Source organism: Mandrillus leucophaeus, unplaced genomic scaffold (genome assembly GCF_000951045.1).
Source record: "Mandrillus leucophaeus isolate KB7577 unplaced genomic scaffold, Mleu.le_1.0 Scaffold375, whole genome shotgun sequence".
NCBI lineage: Eukaryota > Metazoa > Chordata > Mammalia > Primates > Cercopithecidae > Mandrillus > Mandrillus leucophaeus.
In genome coordinates, this window is record NW_012103976.1 from 2,621,039 (window position 1) to 2,645,172 (window position 24,134).

A 24,134-nucleotide genomic window follows, 5' to 3' on the forward strand; every position below is an offset into this window, starting at 1 on the left:
ATTTAATAATGGTTTTAGTCTACTTGATTAATAGCTTGGCTGGATATAAATTCTAGCTGGAAATCATTTTCCCTCTTTGATTTTCTCTTTAGTTTCCAATGCTGCTTTGGAGAAACCCAGTGCCATTAGGATTTCTGCCACTTTTATATGACCTGTTCCCTACTTCTTTCAAAATTAGAAGTTGTCAGCCTTATTTCTTTATCCATGGGGTTCTACAGTTTCAAGTGGACATGCTTTGGTGTGTGTGTGTGTTCCATTTGTTATACTGTACATCTGGTTCTTTAGCTCAGTAAAATTCTTAAATATAGATGCTACTACCTTCCTTGAGTCTAAGTAAAAAAAGCAGACTTTCACTTTATCTTCTTGTTAGCTGTATGGTTTCCCTCCCATCCTAATTGGTGCCTTTGTAAGTGTGGAGGAGAGCCAGCTGCCTAGAAGCATAGGATAGAGGAGAAAATCTGGATGTCTCAATGTCCTAGACAGATTTTCAACTAATCTTCCAAATTTTAGTGCCACCCTACACTACAACCTTCAGAACTACACAGTATCTTCAAGTCCTGTTGCTAACAAAAGCTTAAAATAGGAGGAGGAAAAAGCTATGAAAAGCTTAGAAAGACAGGATTCAAATTTGCCCTGTTTGTTGTTCTTGTTGTTTTGGTTTTTTTTTTTTTTCCTGTTTTCTACCGTTCTCAGGACTCAGAGTAAATGATGTATACTTTGCTGCATGTTTTTTGGTCTTGTTCTAATTTGTCTTTTAAATAAGGCTAAACGCCATAATCCTCTGCTGACAATTGTCCTATCATTGATTTCCTGCTTTTCTTCAAGCTGACAGGTTTAGGCAAAGACCATTTTTACAATTCCTTTTTTGGATCTGACAAAATTTTTTCCAAACAGGATTATAAACAAAGCTTACATTTTAACACTAGTATAGATGATGAATTATGTAACTCGTTGGATCATAAGTTAATATTAGGTATTTGAGTAATACTGTTTCATTTAAATTTGGCTTTGTCTCCATAAAGCATTGAGGAATTCTGTAGCCCAATATTAACTTAAATTCTAAGTTTCTATTTTTTATTGTTTACTGAGTATTTACTCTGTACCAGGCATTACTGTATTTCATTCTTACAACAACTTTGTTAAGGTTCAATTATTTTTATATTACGATTAGAAAGTGAGGCTTTGAAAGAATAAGTAATTTGCCAGAGATCACCTACAAAGTTGAACCAGGATTTTAATCTAGGTTTGAACGCTACAAATTTCATGCTCTTAAACGGTAAGTCATACTGCTTATGAATAAAATCATAAATATAATAGCAAGAAGCTTTTATTTCTACAGCCATTGTGATTGTATATACACTTACATTTAAGTGTATACCTAATGAGCTCAGAACTGTAACAGTTCCAGAGTCATTGACTGTCCACCTATTAATTGCATTTGACATTCCAGTTTATAGCCAGTATACTGCAGAATTAAGTTTTCTTTATACTTTAAATAAATATTGCTAAAATTACCTCTTGATTGGCTGATTATATTGCTGAACAATACACACTAGCGATATGGTAACATAATTATCCTACGGCCTGTCTTGAGACAAGGAGGTTGAAATAGTCCTGCTGATGATTTGAAAAGAAATTTTTTAAGGTTAGACCTTTTCTAAAGAGTGAAAGTAGGATAATATTTCTATTTTAAATATTAGTTTAACATTCTATAATGTAATTTTCATAATTTATAGGAGTATCATTCTTATTGGAGATGCATAAAAAGTTAATGAAACCTCACGGCCTCCCTAGAATCATGAACTTGTTGATTTGCTTGCCTTAGGGAGGTGACTGCTGATTTAATTTTAATTGTATTTAGCAATTACTGATAATGTTGTGATCCAATGGAAGCTTTTCTTTTAGAGGAATGTAAAAATCAACTTGCAATTTCTCTCTGAGATACCATCTGTATAAGAAAGGAGGCCCATATGCATGAACCCAGGAGTGTTATCCTACTTCAGGGCAGATTTTTCTTCAATTCTTTACTCAAACCAAATTTCTGGTTCAAGAAGAGTATGGCCAATTTGTGACTGGGGTAACTGCAGGCTTCCACATTTCCTGAGCTAACATGATACTATCTTATCTGTGTTCTCTGTACCTTTCTCCCTTTTTTCTCATTGCTCTCTGTCCCTATCACCATCTCATTGCCTCATTTCTGAAAGCCTTGCTGTTAGGTGACTGCTATAATTCTCCTTGGGGAGTTAGATGATAAAGCCCTAAATAAGCAAGTGGCATGATAGAGCTAAACTATACCAGCCTATGAGAGATAATTGCTAAGTATTTAGGAATTTTTTCAAGCTGACTGTTAACCCTTGATAGCTTGAAATCATGGTGGGGGTGTTTGCACCATGGAAATTGGCAAACTTAACAACCCCAGTCTCCATGAGAACTGGTTTACTAGCACACCACCGGGTATTGCACTTCTCAGGGGATCTGGCATTTTCACCAGGTACTCCTGAAAATCTTAAAGATTCAAACTGAATTTCCATGGCTGGTACTTCTCTAATAGGCATAAACAATAAAAAAATCATTACAGGCAATGCCCAAGTGTTACCACATAGGGAAACAGCTGGATCATCTTGCTGAAAGCCAGCTCTACTGACACGTGGCGAGGAGACATGGATGGTGGGAAATTATAAAAGTTCAGAAAAGCATTGCCTTTCTGGGCCATGAAAGATTTCCAAAGACATACGTACATATAACAATCCTACAAAATACGGATTGTTCTGTAACAATGACCCACTGAATCAGACTATTTTTTCACAGTTATTGATCAAAGTAAAGAATGACGTTTAAGAGTAAACCAGGCTCCTTAAAAAGAACAAAGGATTTCATAATCCCATAGAGGATCTGAAGATAACCTAGCCTGTAAATTTACTAACAGACAGCCAGTTAAATAATCCCGTGGTTTCTAAAACTGAAAATAGAACTTAATATTCTACTGAGATCTTCAAAAATCAAAACTGCTGGACTAGAGATTACAGAAAAGGCCAAGCTTAGTTACCTAAGTACATCAAACTGCATTTATTCATAGTCCTAGAACATTCTCTCTAAAAGGGAGAATAGACTAATGGTGCTTAACATAAATTAATTATCTTTTCCATGTATTTCTTTCTATGCCTCACTCCTTTTTATTTTCAAATGTTGAGTGTGTGCTTACTGTGTAGCAGGCAATGTCTCCACTATGATGATGAAAAAGTTCCAGTCTCACACTGTATTTCAGAAGATTGCATCCATTGTTAAAGAATATAGTTTGAATAGTACTTCCTTAAGTACTATTCAAAGGCAGAGAGATCCTACCAGCAATACACAGAAGATTCACTTTGTGATTTCTTCTAATTAGAAAATAACATTTGAAAGCTATAACCTTTTAAGTCTTTTTGCTCCCACAGAAATAATCATCAAGAGAAGATGATTTGATTTCTGAGGAAAACCATGGTATAGCTTTAACAGCCTTCTTGGAAGAAATACAAATGTAACTAAGTAAAAGTATGAATAATATACTTTAAATATAGCCAGAAGAATTTTGACTTATAATTAACCCACGTTTCTGAAAATATGAAATCTAAAAGTAATAAATATAGATTCTTAATAATGGGCTCTTAAAACTACATTTATAATAATCCTTTCGGTTTGTTGTTATGGTTATTTATTATAGGAAAAACACATGTTCCTATCAAAGCATGTAAAATTAATGAACACATTTTTTATACGCAGAGCTCAAAAAATACTCTTTTGTAAGCTGTACTCAAATAAAAATACCAATGAATTCATTAAACAAAAACAAAAACTCAAATCAACAACGGCAAAGCTAATAACTCCAGAAGGCTGAAATGTAGCAAAGACAGAGTAGTGATAAACCATGTAACTATTAATATACTGTTTATCTCAATATGGACAGTTCCTTTGCTACGATGCAGAGGAATCAGGAGGCATGGGGATCTTACGTGGTGGATGGCATGGCAGGTTATTTGCCCTGTCCTCACTGCCGACCTAAAGGCGCCTATCTTGCTCAACAGGAACCATACGAGACAAGAGTATATAAGCCTTTCATGCCAGCAGGCCTGTTAACTTCCATGATGTAAAAAGTAAGCCCATTTGGCCACTAGATGGAGATCAGGTTACTCTGTTAGTGATGGGGAAGCTGCTTGCAGCCAGCAAGTCATAAGTAAGCAGGATATGGAGAACCTATTCTCTTTTTTCAATACTTCTATGAAAGGCATTTTCCAAGCTCTGAAGTTAGGAGCAGATCTGTGCTGAATAAAGAGTATATAAATGAAGAATAGTTCGAAAGATCAAACAGAAAGGGAACTGTAAAAGACAAATATTTGCTTGTTATTACTGTTGGCCCTGGAATGACTTCCATTTAGGTTTGGTTGTGTAAACTACTTGTAAGTAATGAGATGAGCTGGTCCAAATAAGAGCAATTAAATAAGCTGTCTCATTATTTACCAAGCAGGGAAGAGGAGAGATATGACAAAAAATTAAAACAATGACAGATTATTAAGACAATTAGTCTTGTCTGTTTAAACATAAGAATACAGACTCATGTTTGAGTATGTATATAAGTATGCATTTTTAATATCAACCAGAATGGATCAATGGAACTTAGGGATCAAAGGAGAATGTTAGATAACATCTATTCAAATTTTCCAAATGAAACTATCATTCAATTCTGAATTATATAACTTTATTACTAAATATGTCTTATTTCTGTAATAGCTGAGCTTTATTTTATTTTTTTTAGAGACAGGGTCTTGTTTTGTTGCAGGTTGGGGTGCAGTGGCTCGATCTCAGCTCCTGCAACCTCTGCCTCCTGGATTCAAGCAATTCTTGTGCGTCAGCCTCCCAAGTAGCTGGGATTACAGGCATGTGCCACCATGCCCGGCTTATAGCTGAACTTTAAACTGGAGACATAAAGTTACACATGTCCTGGAAAATGTTTGGTTTAGGGAAAGTTCAGATATTGCACTGTGTGATGTAGCTGAATATTTTGATTATTCTTGAGATGTTAGATACTATAATTCTGTTCATTTCTAACTTAATAACTATATATACTCATTCAATAAATATTTATTCAGTTACATAAAAACAATTTGTGACAGTTTAAAAGAAAAAATCCATTTGTTATCAAACAGCTTCAATTACCAGCACGTTTTAGTATACAGGAGTGTGAGTATAAACAAACATATTAATTGCTTATTGCACCAATCATTGTGCTACAAGCTAGGAGTACAAAGATGTATATATCGCCAGAGAACTAACTGGAAGAGAAGGCCTACATGATTAAAAAACAAATACAAATTCATTTTTGCAGCAGTCAATTATTAAATGATCAGTAAAAGTCCTCTGTAAAGTTCTATTGTGAAAAATAAACTTAACCTTGACCAGATGGAAAACATGACCTTTGATCTCTACCACGTATAAAATATAGAAATTCAAACACAATAGTATTTACTATTAGACACCAATGACTGTAATGAGAACAGGAGCTTAATTCGAAAAGAGAAGAAACTAATGTTTAGAATAATAAATGAAACAGGCCATAATTAATTGGTTTTCTAAATATTGTTATGAGTAGTAACCAACATTCAGTCTATTGCTGTAATCAGTCCATGGCACTTACTTAATCACATGTTTATTTTAGAGTCATACATTTGTTTTAGCTTAATTAAATTAATACATTTATACCCCTTCAAAAAGATTTGAGTTCCACTTTGGTTTGAGGCTTTCAAAATGTTCCTACAAGCTTTTAAGAATCTAAGAGAATTATTATTCATTCACGAATATATCTATTTCTATTTAAAGAAAATCACAAAAATAATCACATAAAATAGGAATTGTTAATCAGGTATTAATGAAATAGTCTGTAGAAATTTTCTTATTTTGCTAATCAGCTCTTTGCGGAGCAACCTGACTGGTAGGAACCTATTTTTCCTTTTGTTGGATAAGCAAGTAATGTAAACAGGAGAGGTTTTGTTCTGAAGATTAAAATAAATGAATAGTAAATAAATCCTTTTATTATATGCTTTAGTACATATGGGTCTATAGCCTTCCTCATTCTTCAAATTAGTTCCAGACAGGAACTAGATTGATTAGATGATGACTGAGTCATTTCTGGAGTTGTCAGGTTTCCTTTCACGTTGGTGGCCTGTTCCCATGTTTTTCTCTAGTGCAGGGTTGGGTCTACTTATTGTTGACTAGTAAATTTGGATTACCTGGAAATAAGGAAGTTGGTAAAAAACGTTCTATTGGATGCATATTTTTGCTCACCTTCTCCAGTTTAGAGGTTCTGGTCTTGTAATAACCTGCTGTATTCTAGTTCCTAAATGTTTCCGTTTCCTAGGTAGCATGTAGAGATGCTGACACTGAAGATGGTAAAAGTGAGAACAGATGCAAAGGTGCTGCTGGAAACTGGTTACTGCTTAAGGTTAAAAAAATAAAAGCTGTTGATTGTATTCATATGTTGTGATGTCAGTAACCTGCATGTTTAAGCACTGACAGAATAAAAGGCACATTTTTACTTTTTCATCATTTAGATGGAGAAATTTGTCTTTGTCTTTTTATTTTGAATCTAAAAATTCTTTTAGTTCTTTAAGCAACTATTTTTGAGTCACTGGCCCAGAAATTTTCATGACTGCAGCATCTGGAACTAAATTTATACTTGAATGTGCACCTCTAAGAGATAAGATGAATTCAAATGGTACCTGCATATTTCTGTCATCTTGTCCAATCATGTTTCTCCATTCCACGAGAGATCGCTGCAGATGTTCAAGTCCAGTTTCCCAAAGCCTGATGTGACCTCCCATATCAACAGTAACAACACCGCTTTTGTCCCACTCAGCTAGCAGCACATCTGTGTCGGAAATGGTAGACAGCCATGTGGTATATGGCGAGAGAGATTCTGATCTGGAAAAAGGAATCCAAGTGAAGCTAAGAGACCATAAAAATAAAGCAGGAGGGATAACACTGCATATTGTAATGTTCTTTACTGTTGAAAAAGTATGCTCACACTACTCATTCTTTTATACCTGCTCTTACCTATGTCACTGCATAGGAAGGTTATGAGGATATGCTATGAGCAAAAGTTCTTAAACAAACATGCCCAGGGTTCGTAAGCAAACATGAGGCAGGACAATCATGAATATAAAAAAAAACCAGAAAGACTATTTTAAGAAAGATTTTTTTATAAGTGATCACGGTATATAACCAATTGGTAGACCAGGAAACAAAGCCGGTTTAAACTGATTAAGTTCTCTAAACTTGCTATAAAGAATTTGCTATGGACTAAATGCTTGTATCCCCCAAATTTGTATGTTGAAGCCCTAACCCCCAATATGATAGTATTAGGAGGTGGGTACTTTGGGAGGTAATTAGGCTTAGATGAAGTCGTGAGGGTAGAAGCCCTATTATAGAATGGGATTAGGGCCCTTATGAGAAGAGACCAGAAAGCTCGCACTTGCATGTGGTCTCTCTCTGTTTCCTTTCCCCCCACTCATGTTAGGATACAGCAAGAAGTTAGCCCTCTGTAATATAGCCTTCACTAGGAACTGAATTGGCTGGCCCCTTTATTTTGGCTTTCCCAGCCTCCAGACTGAAAATAAATATTTGTCACTTAAGCTACCCACTCTATAGTATTCTGCTGTAACAGCCTGATCTAAGAACTCTAATAATGAGCATATTAAAAGACAAGATATCAACAGAACCATCTGTAAGGAGCAAAAAGACATAGTAATTTACTGGTTCTTTGCATTTTCCTGTATCTGTGGACGATACTAACTTCCACTGTCAGGAAGAAAGGAACTAGTTCACCAGTTCACATTCACATGCCCGCAGTACTGGACTCACTCCTTAGAGGCCTAATGTCAGTGCTGAAACCAATGTCTTGTTTATGCATTTCGACTGCATTTGTATGTGATATTTTGCCTTTTCTGACTTAGAAAGTTACATGAATCTATAACAGGGAATGTATAGGTTTATTATATATTTCACACATATTTCCTTTATTATATATTTCTGACATTTGTATATGTGTGTGTGTATATATGTACGTACAGTAATTTCTAGGAATGCAAATTTGTCTATAAGAGTCAAATGCATATCTCCTTTATATGAGTATAGCTCTTATCATACAAAAGTGATAACAGATTATAAATTCCAATTATTAGTGTTGGCTTGCAAAATGCATCTGATATTTTCTATATGAAATAAATAGTCTAAAGAGATGGCCTGATAAGAAAAACATAAGAAGCTATCATTGCAGATTCTGGAAAAACACAAAACCATTATATATTAGGTAAATTCTTATAATATTCTGAAAGATAAATCAAGACTAATTTGACCTTTTTTCAATCTGCCTTAGTTGATACTAAACACAGAGTGACAAGGGCGGCCACTCTTGGACACGGAAGACTCAGAAAATGTTCATATGAGGAGAACAACAGTGGGATGGGACCATATGTATCCGAGCTACTTTACAGGAGTCCCAGAAGGGCTCAAAGAAGGTAACATTTGACATAATACATGATACTCTCTCAATAAATACTTGCTGCAGGAAAAAACTTAGTAGTTACAGATGATGGAGTAGGGAGCAATTCAAGAATAATGAAATTTATCCATTTGTAACTATGATGTTTGAAATTCTGCCAAGAACACCCAAGCTGTATGATTCTATTGAGCACTGTACCTACTAGTTGTCACTATTTAACTCTTTACGGCAAACCTTTACATTTACAGGCAATTTCTTTAATTTATTAAAAAAAAGAATTACTGAAGAAACCATACATTTACTACAATTTGCACACTAGGTCTAAACTCTTTTCTTCACTTAAAGAATGTTTTCCTTATAAATAATAACAAAGTTTTAAATGAACACATAGAATTACAGTAGAGTGCAGCCTAAATTTGTAACAGCCACATATGAAAGCTTGGCAGTACTGTTTTACAAATGCAAATAATATAAAACTTTGAAGAAAAATATGTGAGAGCAAAAGTGATGTATTCATTTTGGCCCCAAAGTTACATACAGCTTTATTGTATTTTCTATTATTTGAAATTAGCTATCAAATGAAAAATTCCTGATATCTAGCAGAATGCTAAATCTAAGCAACTAGCAAAAAAACTGAAGTCCAGATGGGTTGTTCCTTTGGATTTTATACATATGCCAAAAAAAGCAGTAGTTAATCTCAAGAGAAACTCAGGACATACTGACAATGAAACAGACTCTAAATCATATGACACTTGAAATGTGGCAAGTCCAAATGGAGATGTGCTTTAAGTGTAAAATACATACTGAATTTCAGAGACTTAGGGAGCAAAAAGGAATGTAAACTATTTCATTAAAAATTTTTATTGACTACATATCAAAATAATATTTTGGACATATTGGGTTAAATAAAAGATATTATTAAAATTAATTTCACCTTAAAACAATATTTTAATGTGTCTACTAAGAAAGATACAATTACATGTATGGCTTTCATTATATTTCCGTTGGACAGTGCAGCTCTAACTGAATGAATTACTGTGGGCAGCTGGCTCTGGGCTGTGCACACAGCTGCTCTTCCAGATGTTCTTTCCATGGCAGGTATAACATGTGATTCACACAGAAAGTTAAAAGAGAAAAACACTGAAATAAAAAACTAGTGAGAGAAAAATGACTATAGATACTGGAAAAAATTATCAATGCTTTAGATATGTTAAAAATATGTTATTTGCTTTTGTTACTTGAATTAGTAGTATTTTTAATGAGCATATAATTAAGATGGAATATGCGATTTCCTCAAATGATTAAAAGTCATTTTCCATTAAACCAACACATTAGGATGTTCCAAGAAGTCATATATGTTGGAAGAAGTAAATCGATTTCTTTGAATAATGATTTTGTTTTCATATTTTTTGAATCTGATTAAAGAGTCCTAAGAAATGAAGCTGTATTTCTGAGTTATTTGTGCTATAATGCCGAGCTATTTTCTTTCAAGGGTTGGAGAAGGGGGAAGAAAGGAAGCCTGGGGACATTTTGGGTAACTGACAGATTCTGGGTCCCTGGTCTTCCTCTGCAGGTCCTCCAGGCTACTCTGCTAGAGCTTCTAGCCAAGGCTTCAACCACTGTGTTGTGAGGGCTTGGTGGCAGTGTGAGGGAGTACATCATACAGTGGGATGTGATTGCAATCTAGGTCAAAATAGAGTAGAAAGATTAGAGGAAGAAGGCTCTGGTGTGGAGGGCAAAGAAAGGAAAAAAGAAGAACCTAGGCTAAGTAGACCAAAGCAGGTGCAAGCTTAGGTTGGAAAAGGGAAATAAGGCATGGATGCACCCAGAAAGGGACGGGCTCCAGGTGACGACACTTGTGTTCTTCAAGGGAGAGATCAGGCTTTATTGTTTCTGTTTTTATATCCTCAGTTTACCTAGTTTAAATGCTTTGCTTCCATTGTGGGACAATAATGAAGGAGGCAAACAGTAATGAGTCCTATTATAAAGCTTTGGATCCTTTGGCTACTGTATAACCTTCCTGACTGCAGATGCGTAATAACATATATCAAAACAATATTAAAGAAATCTATTTAAATTCTTTTGATATTTTGAACACATTTACTTCAGAAAACAAATATATAAAGTTAATAAGTATAATTTTTGTAATACTAAAAATGCTATTTCAGATACAGAAAAACTTATTAGAACAGATCAAACAAAAGAGAACAAAGACTTGCAGGCTGTTTGACTTACACCTATGTAACACTGGAATATTTTTACAAAATGAAAATAAAAATGCCAGGAAAACATGCAGAAGAACAGCAAGACAGAAACCAACTGTAACTGGAAAAAAAAAAGAGCTTGCTATTTAAAGAAGCAAAAAGTACACATTTATTCATAGTACTTAGCAAGAAATTACTCATTTTTTAGTGACATACTAAGCTAAGAACAAAGGTGAATTGGATTACCTGGGAATAGGGATATATCGGAGTTTCTTTGATTGAAGATCAGTGACTTCTATATAACCAGATGTTTGTGGAGGAGTAACATCTACAAACAAGTCATGACATGAGCCAAGGATTAAATTACTGCATGATACCAAAATGCTGCTAAAAGTGGAATCAAGTTATCCGTAGCCAAGGGTAGAACTCTGGGATCTACTTGACAAGGTACTGGGTCAACCCTCATGGCTAGACTCTGAGAAATAAGCTTCCCCCAGGAAAGCACACTGGGCTGTGATTCTTTACTGTCAGAAAATAACCTAAGTTATTTTCATTGTCTTTGATAGCTTCCCAAGATGAGTCAATGTTTTCGCACTTACAGTTTTTTTGAAAATATTTCATCATCTGAACTGTTTTTCCTTCTTAGGAAGCAACAACCATGCAGTAAAATGTGGTGGAATCCGTGCCCTCTCTAATTAGACTGACCTGGTAGGAAGTTCTGCTCCTGTCCGAGCTGTGTTATGCTGGTCAAGGTACTGACCTCTCTGAGGCCTGCTTTCTTCATTTATAAAATGGGGATAACAACCCCACTGTGAAATGGGGGTAACAACCTCAGAGGACCACAGCATCTGAGCATCATAAGCATTATCTTAGATGAAATTAGTAAATGCAAAGCACCGACAGGGGTTGCCCATCACACAGCATCTGTCATTGTTAGGGCCCTGCAAGACAGGGGAAGGTGAGGTGAGGATGGGGCAGTGGGGTGAGGACTCTGGGATTTGGATCATAATCCCCAAAAGACACAATCCTAAATGCCATTATTCTGATTGTTGGAATCCCAAAAGACAGATAAAAGTCCCTAAAGTCTAAAATTCTGAAAATCACAATCACAGTATAATTGCATCATGTGAGACAGAGCTATTACTTTGTTACTGTCCTTGTTTGGAAATTAAGTATGGTTTATGGAGATGACTGTAAGTGCCAAGTTGACAAAGGGTGTATTTGTGGACTTAATTTTAGGTGTCAGTTGGACTGATTATGGAATACCTAGACACGTGGTAAAGCATCATTTTGGTTATATCTGTAATCTGGAAAAGAGATTAGTATGTGAGTCTGAGGGAACCAGGTGGTGAAGATCTGCCCTCAATATTCGTGGACATCAACCCATCAGCCAAGAGCCTAGAGGGGACAATTAGAGAAGGTGAACTGGTCTCTCTCTGAGAACTGGGACAGTCTTTTCTTCAACTGCCAAACATACTGATATGCATGTATGACATTTCCCTTTTGCCCAATTGCTTTATGAATATGGTTCACATGCTCATAACTGTTATACTCATGTGATGACATTAGTATGCCTGAGTGTTTACGCTTGCAAAAAGTATATGTTATTATTGCCTAGTTTATCGTGCAAAGTGGTTTGTGAAGTGTTCTGCTGTTTTTGTTTGTCTGTTTGTTTTTTGGAGACAGAGTCTCGCTCTTGTTGCCCAGGCTGGAGTGCAGTGGTGTGATCTCGGCTCACTGCAACCTCCTCTTCCCAGGTTCAAGTGATTCTCCTGCCTCAGCCTCCCAGGTAGCTGGGATTACAGGCATCAGCCACCAAGCCCAACTAATTTTTGTATTTTTAGTAGAGACAGGGTTTCACCATGTTGGCAAGGCTAGTCTCGAACTCCTGACCCCAAGTGATCTGCCTGCCTTGGCCTCCCAAAGTGCAGGAATTACAGGTGTGCACCACCACCCCTGGCCTGTTCTGCTGTTTTTATGTTTCTCAAATAAATCTCCTTTTAAAAATGTAAATAAATATCTTTTAAGTAATTTTAAAATTATTTTTTCCAGAATTATATTTGAGATTTTCATCCTTTGGGATTGTGTCAGAATTTTAGACTTTAGGAATATTTATCTTTCTTTGGAAATTTCAACATTTGGGGTTATGGCGTGGAGATCGTGTCTTTTGGGATTATGATTAGCTGTCATGATTCCGGACAGTAAAGAATATGGAAAACTGGGGGAAGATAAAGAGATAAGGGGTCCAGAACCCTCAACTAATTCTATAATTGTTATACTCATGTGATGCCATTTGTATACCTTAGTGCTGGTTTTCCAGCAAACTCCTGGGCTTCACTGATTTCTATTTCACAACCCCGAGTAACCGTCATCCTCAAAATCATTAGCTGCCACCATGGTGTGTCAGAAACACTGCTTAGTCTTTACAGAGAGTGCTTTTGATACTGACAACAACAAAGACTAAGATTCCTGTCTGAGAGATGAGGAAACTGAGGCTTATAGAGGTAATGTAATAATATGATTTATTTGGGGTGATATAGCTGGAGAGTGATGGAGACGGTTTTCAAACCCAGGCCTTTTTAGCACTAAAATCTATGCTCTGGCCACCACTGTACACGAGTGATGGCAATGGCTTTCAAATCCAGGCCTTTTTAGTACTAAAATCTATGCTCTGGCCACCACTCCACACAACTTCTATGTGAGTTGGCCCTAGGGAAATAGCTATTTGTAAAATATTCCATTTTATAAAACCTTGACCACCAAGTTCTCTTAAAAAAACTCCCCTACACAAAACCCATGCTTTTTAAGATTTTTGTCTATCTGTTTCTCTATCTATCTGATCTTGGACAACAATTTCTGATTAGAATGATATATTTATCTATCCATCCATCCATCCATCCATCCATCCATCCATCCATCCATCCATCCATCCATCCGTCCATCTTTTATTACAATTTCTGGTTGGAATGAAGTACCCAGGATGTCCTGGATAAATTCAAATTCAAATTTATCAAATGTAGTTTACAAAAAACAAGAAACTTGACATTTTTATTTCATGCATGCAGTTGAAGGCTTTTAAATAGGCCAGCTGAAAAACTCGACATATCTCTTATTTATTTAACAAATGTGTTTGAGCGTATTTTGCGCCAGGCATCCTATGAAGCAGTGGGAATACAAAAAAGAGATGTGGTCTCTGACTTTGAGGCATTCACAGTAAAATGAGGAAAGTTCCTTTTTATGAAACCATTGTGGGCCTCTGGGGACTTGGAAAGGATTCCAGAGTGGGAATCACAGCCCTGAGGCCAGGTATGAGCTGCAGAGCTAGGCAATGGGTTGTCCCAAGAGACAAACAGCTGAGCAGGAAGAAAAAGCAATGTCCAAGGAGAGGAATGGGTAAGAAAATAGGGTTATTGTAATAATTTGACCACCCAGCTGGATTAGCTGTCTTCAAGTGGCCATCTGTACAAAATGAATATGCTTATCGTAAGCCACACACAGTCTGCAATGGAAATTCTGCTTGTGATATAAGGTCAATCTTGGATAGTTTTATATCATATATCATTTTTGACAATTCCTGCTGCTTGAACCTAGCTAAAGTAGGTTGAATTATTTATAGCTTAGGGTTCTTTGCCAAGAGTGACCAGTTATTGAAGCTATAGAGATGAGTGGAGCTGCCTCACTAACTCACTCACTCACATTTTGGCTTGCCACTTAGAGGCACTTTTACAAATAAGGAATAGTATTAAGTGGAGCTACTGCCATCAGCACTTTTAGATTGCCTGTGAAAGCAAAGTAAGCCAACTTATTTTAAAATATCTTTTTTCCCACATCTTTCTTTTCTTTTACTTTGCTAATTAATTCCATGGTGAGAAAATGCAATAATGACTGTTTCTACTATTTCAAGAAGTAGAAAGCAAGAATTTTACTCCTGGTATTAAAAACTATTTTCATATATCAGAGAAGGGTAATTGTGGCTACAAAGCACTTCAGGGAAATAGTAAAGGTGGTGGTAGTGGTGGTAGTAGTAGTAAGCACTTTAAAAATAATAAAAACTGATGTTTACTGATTTGAAAATAAGTCAGCTCAGAAGAAAAGAATATTTACAAAAAGATTCTTGAACAGAATACTTGACTGAATTAAAGAAGTGAAAACTGTGGCCAGGTTTCCCTCCAAACTTGGCCAAGTCCTCATCCATCCATTTTAAACATTTTAACACTGGAGTGAGGATGGAGGCTCAGTAAATTTCCATTACATTTATAATCCAGGTGGATTTCAAAGATAGGTATAAATTGTATTTAGGGATTAGTTCACTAACCATTAAAGGGAAGTCATTGCAGCAGTGTTTATCACATAGCTCCCATGAACAGTGGGGACAGTTTACATGCACAGTGCCAAGGTTAGAAGGAGGTATTAAAAACTGTCAGGCAAAACAACTAAGACAATTTTCAGAGGGAAGGTGAAATGCTATTTAAAAACTCACTCCTTGAAATGTAATTTGATGTATACCTATGAATCACTGCGTTTAATACACTTCTGTGTTCACAGATAAAAAGAGTGATGTGTGTCCCCAAACTGTGCTGATACCAAATTTTTGATTTTACCCAAAGTTAAAAAAAAATACTGCTTTCAATCAAGACTCATTATTTTGTGTTTAAAGAGCTCAGACCTGTGGTTTTAAAAAAGCTAACATTTAGCTAGAAGAAAAACAGTTGGAAGAAAGCAATAAATTTCTCCCCATCTGCATTAAATAAAAGCTACCTCATTATTGTGAAAGCCACCAGGAGAGTAGCCTTTACAGTTGATTTCTTTATAAAAGGCTGATATACATTAGTTCCAGACTAATTAGACGGTTGGATTTGATTTACTTTACAAAATCATTCTAGGTTGAATTTTCATCAGAGATCTACATGCACATAGAATTAAGTATCAAAAAGGCTTAAAGAAAAAACAGTCCCTGCTTTACCCCCTACTCCCCCCGGCCCCGTCACCCGCCCCACCATTTCCTGCCCCCAGAGACACTTTCAACTTTTTAAGCTATTTCTGTGGTATTCACCTTCATCATTATGGTGCCCTCTTGATATTTTAGCTTCAGGCATTATCTCTTGTCTTCCTCCCAAGCAAGAAGAGAGCTTAACTCTTTTTCATTCCCGAATCCCCCACTCCCCATTTTCCCATCCCCCCAAACGTTCATATAATTTTGCTTGGATTAACATCCAGTGCTTATATTATTATAATTATCTAAATGCTAACCACAGCTTTGCTATGTCTTATATTATCATTACTTTTTCCTGTATAACTTTTTGCTTTTATTGGAGCTAATAAGCATCATGTTTTGTTTAGTTTTATTTAGTACAAATTTATTCCCAAGGTTCCCTAATTGTTAAAATCTCTAAACATGTTCAAATATACTGGGCTTATCAATTTCACTTTCTAAGAGACATCTCTCCTGAAATGTCATCTGTTCTAACGTTAGACCTGTGCATGGCTGTCACCCTGGGATCTTCCTTCACCATGCTCCTAGGGATTTTCATTCTTTCTCTCTTTTTTTACAGTCCACGTTTATAAAATTCTTCCCCCATGCCAGACACTGTCCTAAGCACTTTATATATGTTTGGAATATTTTAGTAACACTACTTAAACAAAAGAAGAGAAATAAACCTCCTAGTAACTAAGAGAAAAATAGCTAAATAAATAGGCAATTCTTGGAAGAGTAAATGACAACATATGAAAGGATACTCAAATGTACTAGAAGTCAGAAAAAGGTAATGTGAAACCACAATAAAAAGTTTGACCCTTACAAGAGTAGATCAGGATGGGATGCACCAGGATCCCCTTTATGCTACTGGAACACCATTGGTAATTCTGCTCCTAAATATGCTCCCTACAGACTCAACATAGACACAAGCACACAGGTGCAAGGCTATTCACAGCACCATTATTTGTCATAGCAAAAACCTGGAAAGAACCTAAATTTGCACTGACAAATAATAGATGAATAAATTGTTGTATGTGAAGCAGTGAAAATAAAAGTAGAATTATCAGTATGGATGATGACAAAGAGTCTCTCCCTGACTGAACTATAGTCAGGCTCTTCTGAATCTTCTTCCCAACTAGTTCCCAACTCTGGGGCCTCTGCGTTCATCTCTGCATTGTTCAATGTTAACAAGAATCCTGCTAAGTCAGTTTAACCAGAATCCCTAACCCTCGATATCTGATTGGGTTCCCCATTCGCCACCATCCCCCAGGTGATGTCAGATCACTCTGGGCTGCTCTCAGCAAGAATCCTGTTAAGTTTCTTCAGCCAGAATGCCCTCTTACCCCAGCTGTTTTCTCTCAGTAATTTTCCATCCACTGACCCCCACCCTGCTCCTTCACTTATTTCCACTTTTGCTTGTTATATTCAGAGTTGAGCCCCATCTCTCTCCCTTACTACAAAACTTCTTTGCAGTCATCCCTATACCTATCAAGATGGCCCTGCATAAAGCCTACCTTCCCATTTTGTAACAAATGTCATGAATGCTTTTTTCTTTAGCCTCAAATTTCACAAACATGATGGTGAAAAAAATAGACCAAGTTACATAAGAATAAATACAATATGATACTATTCAATCAAAGATTAAAAACATAAAAAAAGCAGGCCGGGCGTGGAGGCTCACGCCTGTAATCCCAGCACTTTGGGAGGCCGAGGTGGGCGGATCACGAGGTCAGGAGATCGAGACCATCCTAGCTAACACGGTGAAACCCCGTCTCTACTAAAAATACAAAAAAATTAACCGGGCATGGCGGCGGGCGCCTATAGTCCCAGCTACTCAGGAAGCTGAGGCAGGCGAATGGCGTGAACCTGGGAGGCGGAGCTTGCAGTGAGCCGAGATCGCTCCACTGCTCTCCAGCCTGGGCAACTGAGTGAGACTCTATCTCAAAAATAAATAAATAAATAAAGCTATATATTATTTTGTGAATGATAAGTACTGAACTCACATTCAGAATAGAGATTACCTCTGGTTTGTCAAAAGTGAAGGGGAGGAGAACACAGGAGTCTCTGACCATACTGGTAATGACCAGTAACGATTGGTAATGACTTACCAGTATGCGTTGTGGGTGCAAAGATGTTCAATGTATTTTTCTTTAAACTTTTGTAGGCCTGAGATATTTTGTGAAAAATTAAAATACACATGGAAACATAAACATGCTCTTCCCGTCCCGAAATAGGAAGTGTTATGAGAGAGTATGACAAGGGCACCTAATTTAGATTGGAGCAAGAGCTTCTGAGGAAGTGACATTTAAACTAAGACCTGACAGATGAGAATGAATTTGGGGGTTGGGGGGAAGGGGTGCAGCAGAAAGTTGGGAATAATTTTGTGCATTCAAGTTACCTGAAAGAAGTCAGAGAGATATGTAATGGACAAATCATGCTGGATCTTTTAAGCCAAGATAAAATTTCTAAACTTTATCCTAAGGACAATGTGACCTGAGTTGTGTTTTAAAATATTACTTTCTAACTAAAACAGTTTTGAAAATGAAGAACAAAGTGGAAGAATCGATACTACCTGAGTCAACCAAGACTCACTATAAAATATAAAGCTATAAAGCAACCAAGAGAGTACAGTATTAGTAAAGGGATAGACACATAGACCAATGGAACACAATAGAGAACCCAGAAATAGACCCACTCATGTGGGCAGCTGATTTTCAACAGAGGTCTAAAGGCAGTGCAAAAGAGGAAGGACAGGAGTCTTTTCAGCATATGGTGCTGGTGCTGGAACAACTGAATATCCCTATGCAATTAAAATAAAGAGCCGCAGTACATACCTTACACCATATAAAAAATTAACTCAAAATGGATCATAAATCTAAATGTAAAATATAGAACTACAAAACTTCTAGAAGAAAACATAGAAGATTTGCCCTTTATCAAAATAAGATAAACTGTTTGGAAAGTATATCTCTGACACTGAACTTGTATCTACACTAAAGAACACTCAGAGTTCAGGAGTTTGAGACCATCCTGGGCAACATGGCGAAACCTCATCTCTACAAAAAAAATACAAAAATTAGCCAGATGTGGTGGCATGTGCCTGTGGTCTCAGCTACTCAGTAGTCTGAGTTGGGTGCTGCTTGAGCCTGGGAGGCAGAGGCTACAGTGAGCTGAAATCGCATCACCACACTCCAGCTTGGGCAACAGAGCAAGACCTTGTCTCAAAACAAACAAACAAAAGGAATGCTCAAAACTCATTAATAAGAAAATAACCCAATTTAAAAATGGGCAAAAGATCTGAAAGATATGTTATTAAAGAAGATACACATAAAACAAAATGCTCAACATCATTGGGTGCTAGGGAAAATGCAAATTACAATCATAATGAGAAATCACTACACTCACTAGAATGGTGAGAAACTGACAATACCAAGTGCTGACAGGGATGCAGTGCAACTCAAACCTCCATTCACTGCTGAGAGAAATGCAAAATGGTATGTCCACTTTGGGAAATAGTTTGGCAGTTTCATCATATGATGCAAAAATGCCATTCCTAGGCATTTACTCAAAAGAAGCAAAACCTTATGTTCACTTAAAAACCTGCCCACAGATGTTTATAGTGGCCTTACTCTTTATTGCCCCAAACTGGAAACAACCAATAAATATATCACCTTGTGAATGGATCAACAAACTGTGGTACATCCATATAATAGGCAACCATTTGGCAATAAACAAACAAACAAAAACTAATGGTACACATATAACATTAAAAATTAATAATGAATAAATGATTCTCAAATGCACTGTATTAATTGAAAGATGTCAGACTCAAAAGACCACATACTATATGATTCCATTTATATTATAATATGGTAAAGGCAAATCTATAAGAACAGAAATCAGGTCAGTGATAAGTTGTAGGTAAGTGGAGGCAGTGACCACAAAATGGAATGGGGGAAGTTTTTGGGGTGATGAAACTCTTCTACATCAAGTGTGGTAGTGGTTATCCAACTGTGTCTGCCAAACTCACAGAACTATACACTAGAAATGGTGAATTTTACTGTATACAAACTGAGCTTAAGAACCAATGTACACTGTACTTTAAAAACATCACCCTGTCTGATGTGTGGAGAAGGGTAGGAGGGGAAAACAGTGGAAGAGGTAACAATATCAGAAGGTTATGGCAACATTCCAGTGTACGATGGTAGTGCCTTGGATGGGATACTGGTTACAGAACTGGAGACAAGTGGGTGGATACAAGATATATTTGCAAGGCTGTGAATCAGGACATGGAGATTGCTGATGGATGAGATGTGGAGGATGAGGGAGAAGAGGTATCAAGGTGAGCCGAAGATTTCTGGGTGAATGAAGGTGCACTAAACTCTGGTACATAACTTCTTGTAATTCCTGGAATGCTCTGCCAAGTCCTTGCATCTTTCACAAGGAGCACCCCTTTCCTGGACCAAATCCTTTAACTGATTAACTCTTATCTTTCAAGAGTCAACTCATGGTCTCCAGTATGGATTGTACTTCTCTGCTGTGTTTATATATCACCTTGTGAATATTCCTATCTTATTACACTGTACTACAATTGTCAGTTTATTCATCTGCCTCTTCTACCACAAAAAAACATTTTAAGGAAATGGTGATTTATTTTCCATGAGTTTCAGTTTGGAAGAAACTAATTCCAAATATTATCATATAATCAGAACTTTTCAAACCCTGTTACAGATTATTATAATACATTTAGCGTTATATTTGTGAAGTCCACACTAATACAGTGAATATAGACACAAGATAATATATCACTACGACTGTGATGAAAAAAAAAAAAAAAGTCAATGAATCAATGATCAAACTTTTTCACAGTTATCTGTTATGATGAACGCCAGTGTGGTTCAGTAAGAATAGCTCTAAACTTGGGATTAGAAGATTGTGGTGCAAATCTGGGCACTGTTGTCCACTGGTGGGGTGATCCTGGGCCAGTTATTTTAGTTCTGTGTCAGAATATCTTCATGTACAAATTAGAGAGCCTGCTAACAATAGGATGGGGTTTTAAGGAGTAAGTGAATTTATACGAAGAGAGGAGATCAGCCCAGGAATTGGATATTTTATACAGTAATAAATATAAGTTGACTTTGAGAGTGCTGTTAAGTGAATCAGTCTACATAATAAGTCCCTGACTTCCAGTCTTAGGAGTTTAAGACAAAAGGCAGGCCTCAGTTTCTATGCCTAATATACTAAGACTTTTTAAAAGCCTCTGTGAAAACATCTTTTAGGTAAAGTGATTGCATATATTGTAAAATAAATGAAGATGAGTTCTAACAGCAGGGGCCACAACCACATACTGAAAATGAGTAAGAACTTTCTGAATACAGAGAGGTCTTTTTAGTTACTTCTAAACTGGTCAGAATGATCAATTTTTTATAAGTATGAAATGATAAAGATAAATTAAATATCCTCTACCAAAAGGGAGCTACTTTAAACCACCTTTGTAAATTAGGAATTGGTGAGTTCCTTCTTACCTTTTGGGTAGATATCTTTTAGAGGGACTTCTCCTGGGGGTAAAATCCTCACAACCTGATTCAAATCTAAAAGAGTCACACAATTGCTTTGTTTTGGAGTCCCACTTTTCTTCTTTCCGCTATAGAACAATGTATCAGTGCCACTTCGCTTATGCAAAGATGATGGTCTCTTCCAAGAATAAACTTCACTAGGTGACTGAAAAAAAGAAAGAGATTAAAGTACTGAAGTACCATATACTACATTCACCACAACCTTAACAATGCAGACCTTTAAGCAGATACTAGGGGGGAAACTAATGTTTCAGAGGTATAAGAAAATCAAATTACTGGCTGGGTGCAGTGGCTCATGCCTGTAATCCTGGTACTTTGGGAGGCTAAGGTTAGTGGATCACTTGAGTTCAGGAGTTTGAGACTGGCCTGGGCAATACGGTGAAACCCCATCTCTACCAAAAATACAAAAATCAGCCAGACATCGTGGCACATGCTTGTATTCTCAGCTACTCAGGAGGCTGAGGAGATCGTGTGTTAAACAAACAAACAAAAATAAATGAAGTCATTTGGATGTGGTACAAGTGGTAGCTGCTTTGTCAATAATCATAATTTTCAGACAAGTGTAAAATACACACGTTAAATTTCTTATCTTGAAATCAATTACAACTAAACAGAAGAAATACAGGAATTAGTTAAAAAATAAACACGTATACATAATGAATAGAACATAACTAGCATTTTTAAAGCCCTGGGATGGCTTCAAAAGTGATTGGGGCCCTTCCCGGTCATTCTCTCTCTCTCTCTCCCCTAGATTTAACTCTTTTGGAATTTTGTGTTATTTTTCCCTTGCTTTACTTTAGATTTTTACCACATATGTATTTATCCTTCCTAAGATCATAAAGATATTTTCTTATGCTTTTTCTAACGTTTTAAGGCTTTATCTTTCACATTTAAGTCCTTAGCCTATCAGGAATTAATTTTTGTGAATGGTACGAAGTGGGGATCTGCAGTCATCCTTTCCTCACATGTATAGCTTATTGTCCAAATACCACTAACTTTTGCCCATAGCAACAGTATCATAAAACACAGTTTATATGCATGTATCTGTTTCTGGGCACTGCATTTTGTTCTACTGTGTATTTTTCTATTCCCAGGCCAACACATGGTCTTAGTTACTGAAGTTTTATAATTAACCTTGAAGTTTATTAGGAAGAGTACTTCTGTCTGGTCCTTCTTCAGAGATGTTCTGGTTATTGTTTGCCCTTGCAATAATGAGTTGCATTAGCTCTCTGCATCCTTGTCAGTACTTGGTATTGTCAGCGTTTTTTTTATTTTAGCCATTCTAATGGGTAGGTACTAGTATCTCATTATGGTTTTAATTTGCATTTCTCTAATGACTAATATGTCCAATAACTTTTCATGTACTTATTTGCCATCCCTCTATCCTCTTTGGTTAAGTGTTTGTTCAAGTCTTTTGCTCATTTTTTTTCCACATTTATCTTTAATTTTACTTCTATATCTACCTAAATACATTGAAATCTATGAGTTCACAAAAATATATCCAATTTTAATCTAATAACGACATGGTTCATTCTAGTTTTCTTCCTTCCAGTATCTGTAATTCCCCTAACAGTTAAAATTTTGTTTTCATTATCCTTAATGTATTTTGTCACCCTTCATATATTTACTTTCTGTATATGACCCATCTCCCGTCTCCACCACTAACCTTACTCCCTGGGCAGATGCTCCACTCTCCCTGCTTGGGTCCTGACAGCCCATATGGGGCCACACTCACACAGGGACACATACTTCACCTTACTTGGGCTCCTACATCCCACTCCAGGCTGCCCCTTCACAGGAATGCCATCTTCATCCTGCTTGGGCTTAATGCCCATCACTAGTGGTTACCTCTCCCCATCACAGATGCCCTTACCTTGCTTGGGCTCTGATCTTTGATAACTCACACTGGCCTACTGTTTGCTCATTTGTAAAATTAGGCTATTTGCCTTCTGACTGTTAAGTTTTAAGAACCTTTATAGACTCTAGATACCAGTTTTTGTTGGAAATGTGGTTTGCAAATATTTTCTCTCAGCCTGTAGATTGTCTTTTCATTCTCTTAACAGTGTCTTTTAACAGAGCTCAAATTTTAAAGTTTGATGCAGCACAGTTTATCAATTTTCTCTTTATATATCATGTCTAAGACACTATTACCATGTTTAATAGAAGTGGTAACAGTGGGCATCCTTGTTTTATTCCTAATGAGAATAGAAAAGAAATACTTTTAATGTTTCACCATTGAGGATGATATTTGCTATAGATTCTTACCGCTATTTGGTATTAGATTTTAAAAGTTATATAAGTAATAATTTAGATGCCACTGATAACTCCATGAAAAAGTTAATAAGAGGTAGCATACTCATCTGTCAATAGTTTAATAGAGAATCCAAAGAAGTTCACATAAAGCAAGAAGGCAGAGTGGTGTGGTAAAAAGGATGTGTGTTAGAGGGCTGGCTAGTCACACTTGAGCTCAAACCCCATTGCTTAGAGTCTTTGTGGCCTAGGGGATATAAGCTCTCTCTGTTTCTGTTGTTTCATTTGTAAAACCTCATAGAATTGTTGTAAAAATTAACTATCATGTGTGAAAGGGCTTAGGGTAGCACACTGCCTATTGTGTTGTGGCCTAAAAATCTTATTGTCATCTTAAAAGGCTGTCTAGCTGACTCTAATCTTCTATTTAACAAATACTCATTAAATACCTCCTATGTGGTAGGTACCACACGAAGAAGCAGGGATATAGCTTTTAATTTAACAAGGTCACTAGTCTTACAGGCTGTAAGAATTTCTACAAGGTTAATACAAACAGTGCCTTAACTTAGCTTTTATTTTCTAACTTTTTATAATAATATTAT

At 36.5% G+C, this 24,134-nt stretch overlaps 1 protein-coding gene across 1 annotated transcript in view; it reads right to left on the minus strand.

Moving 5' to 3' along the window:
- LOC105546938 (von Willebrand factor A domain-containing protein 8) overlaps positions 1-24,134 on the minus strand; it is a gene marked incomplete at its 5' end in the record, with an annotated part of 160,509 nt that overhangs the window by 99,853 nt on the left and 36,522 nt on the right. The window contains 3 exons of the mRNA XM_011990268.1: positions 6,750-6,951; positions 10,981-11,062; positions 21,235-21,430. Of these exons, the coding sequence (XP_011845658.1) occupies positions 6,750-6,951; positions 10,981-11,062; positions 21,235-21,430 (480 nt within the window). The remainder of the gene's footprint in view (positions 1-6,749; positions 6,952-10,980; positions 11,063-21,234; positions 21,431-24,134) is intronic.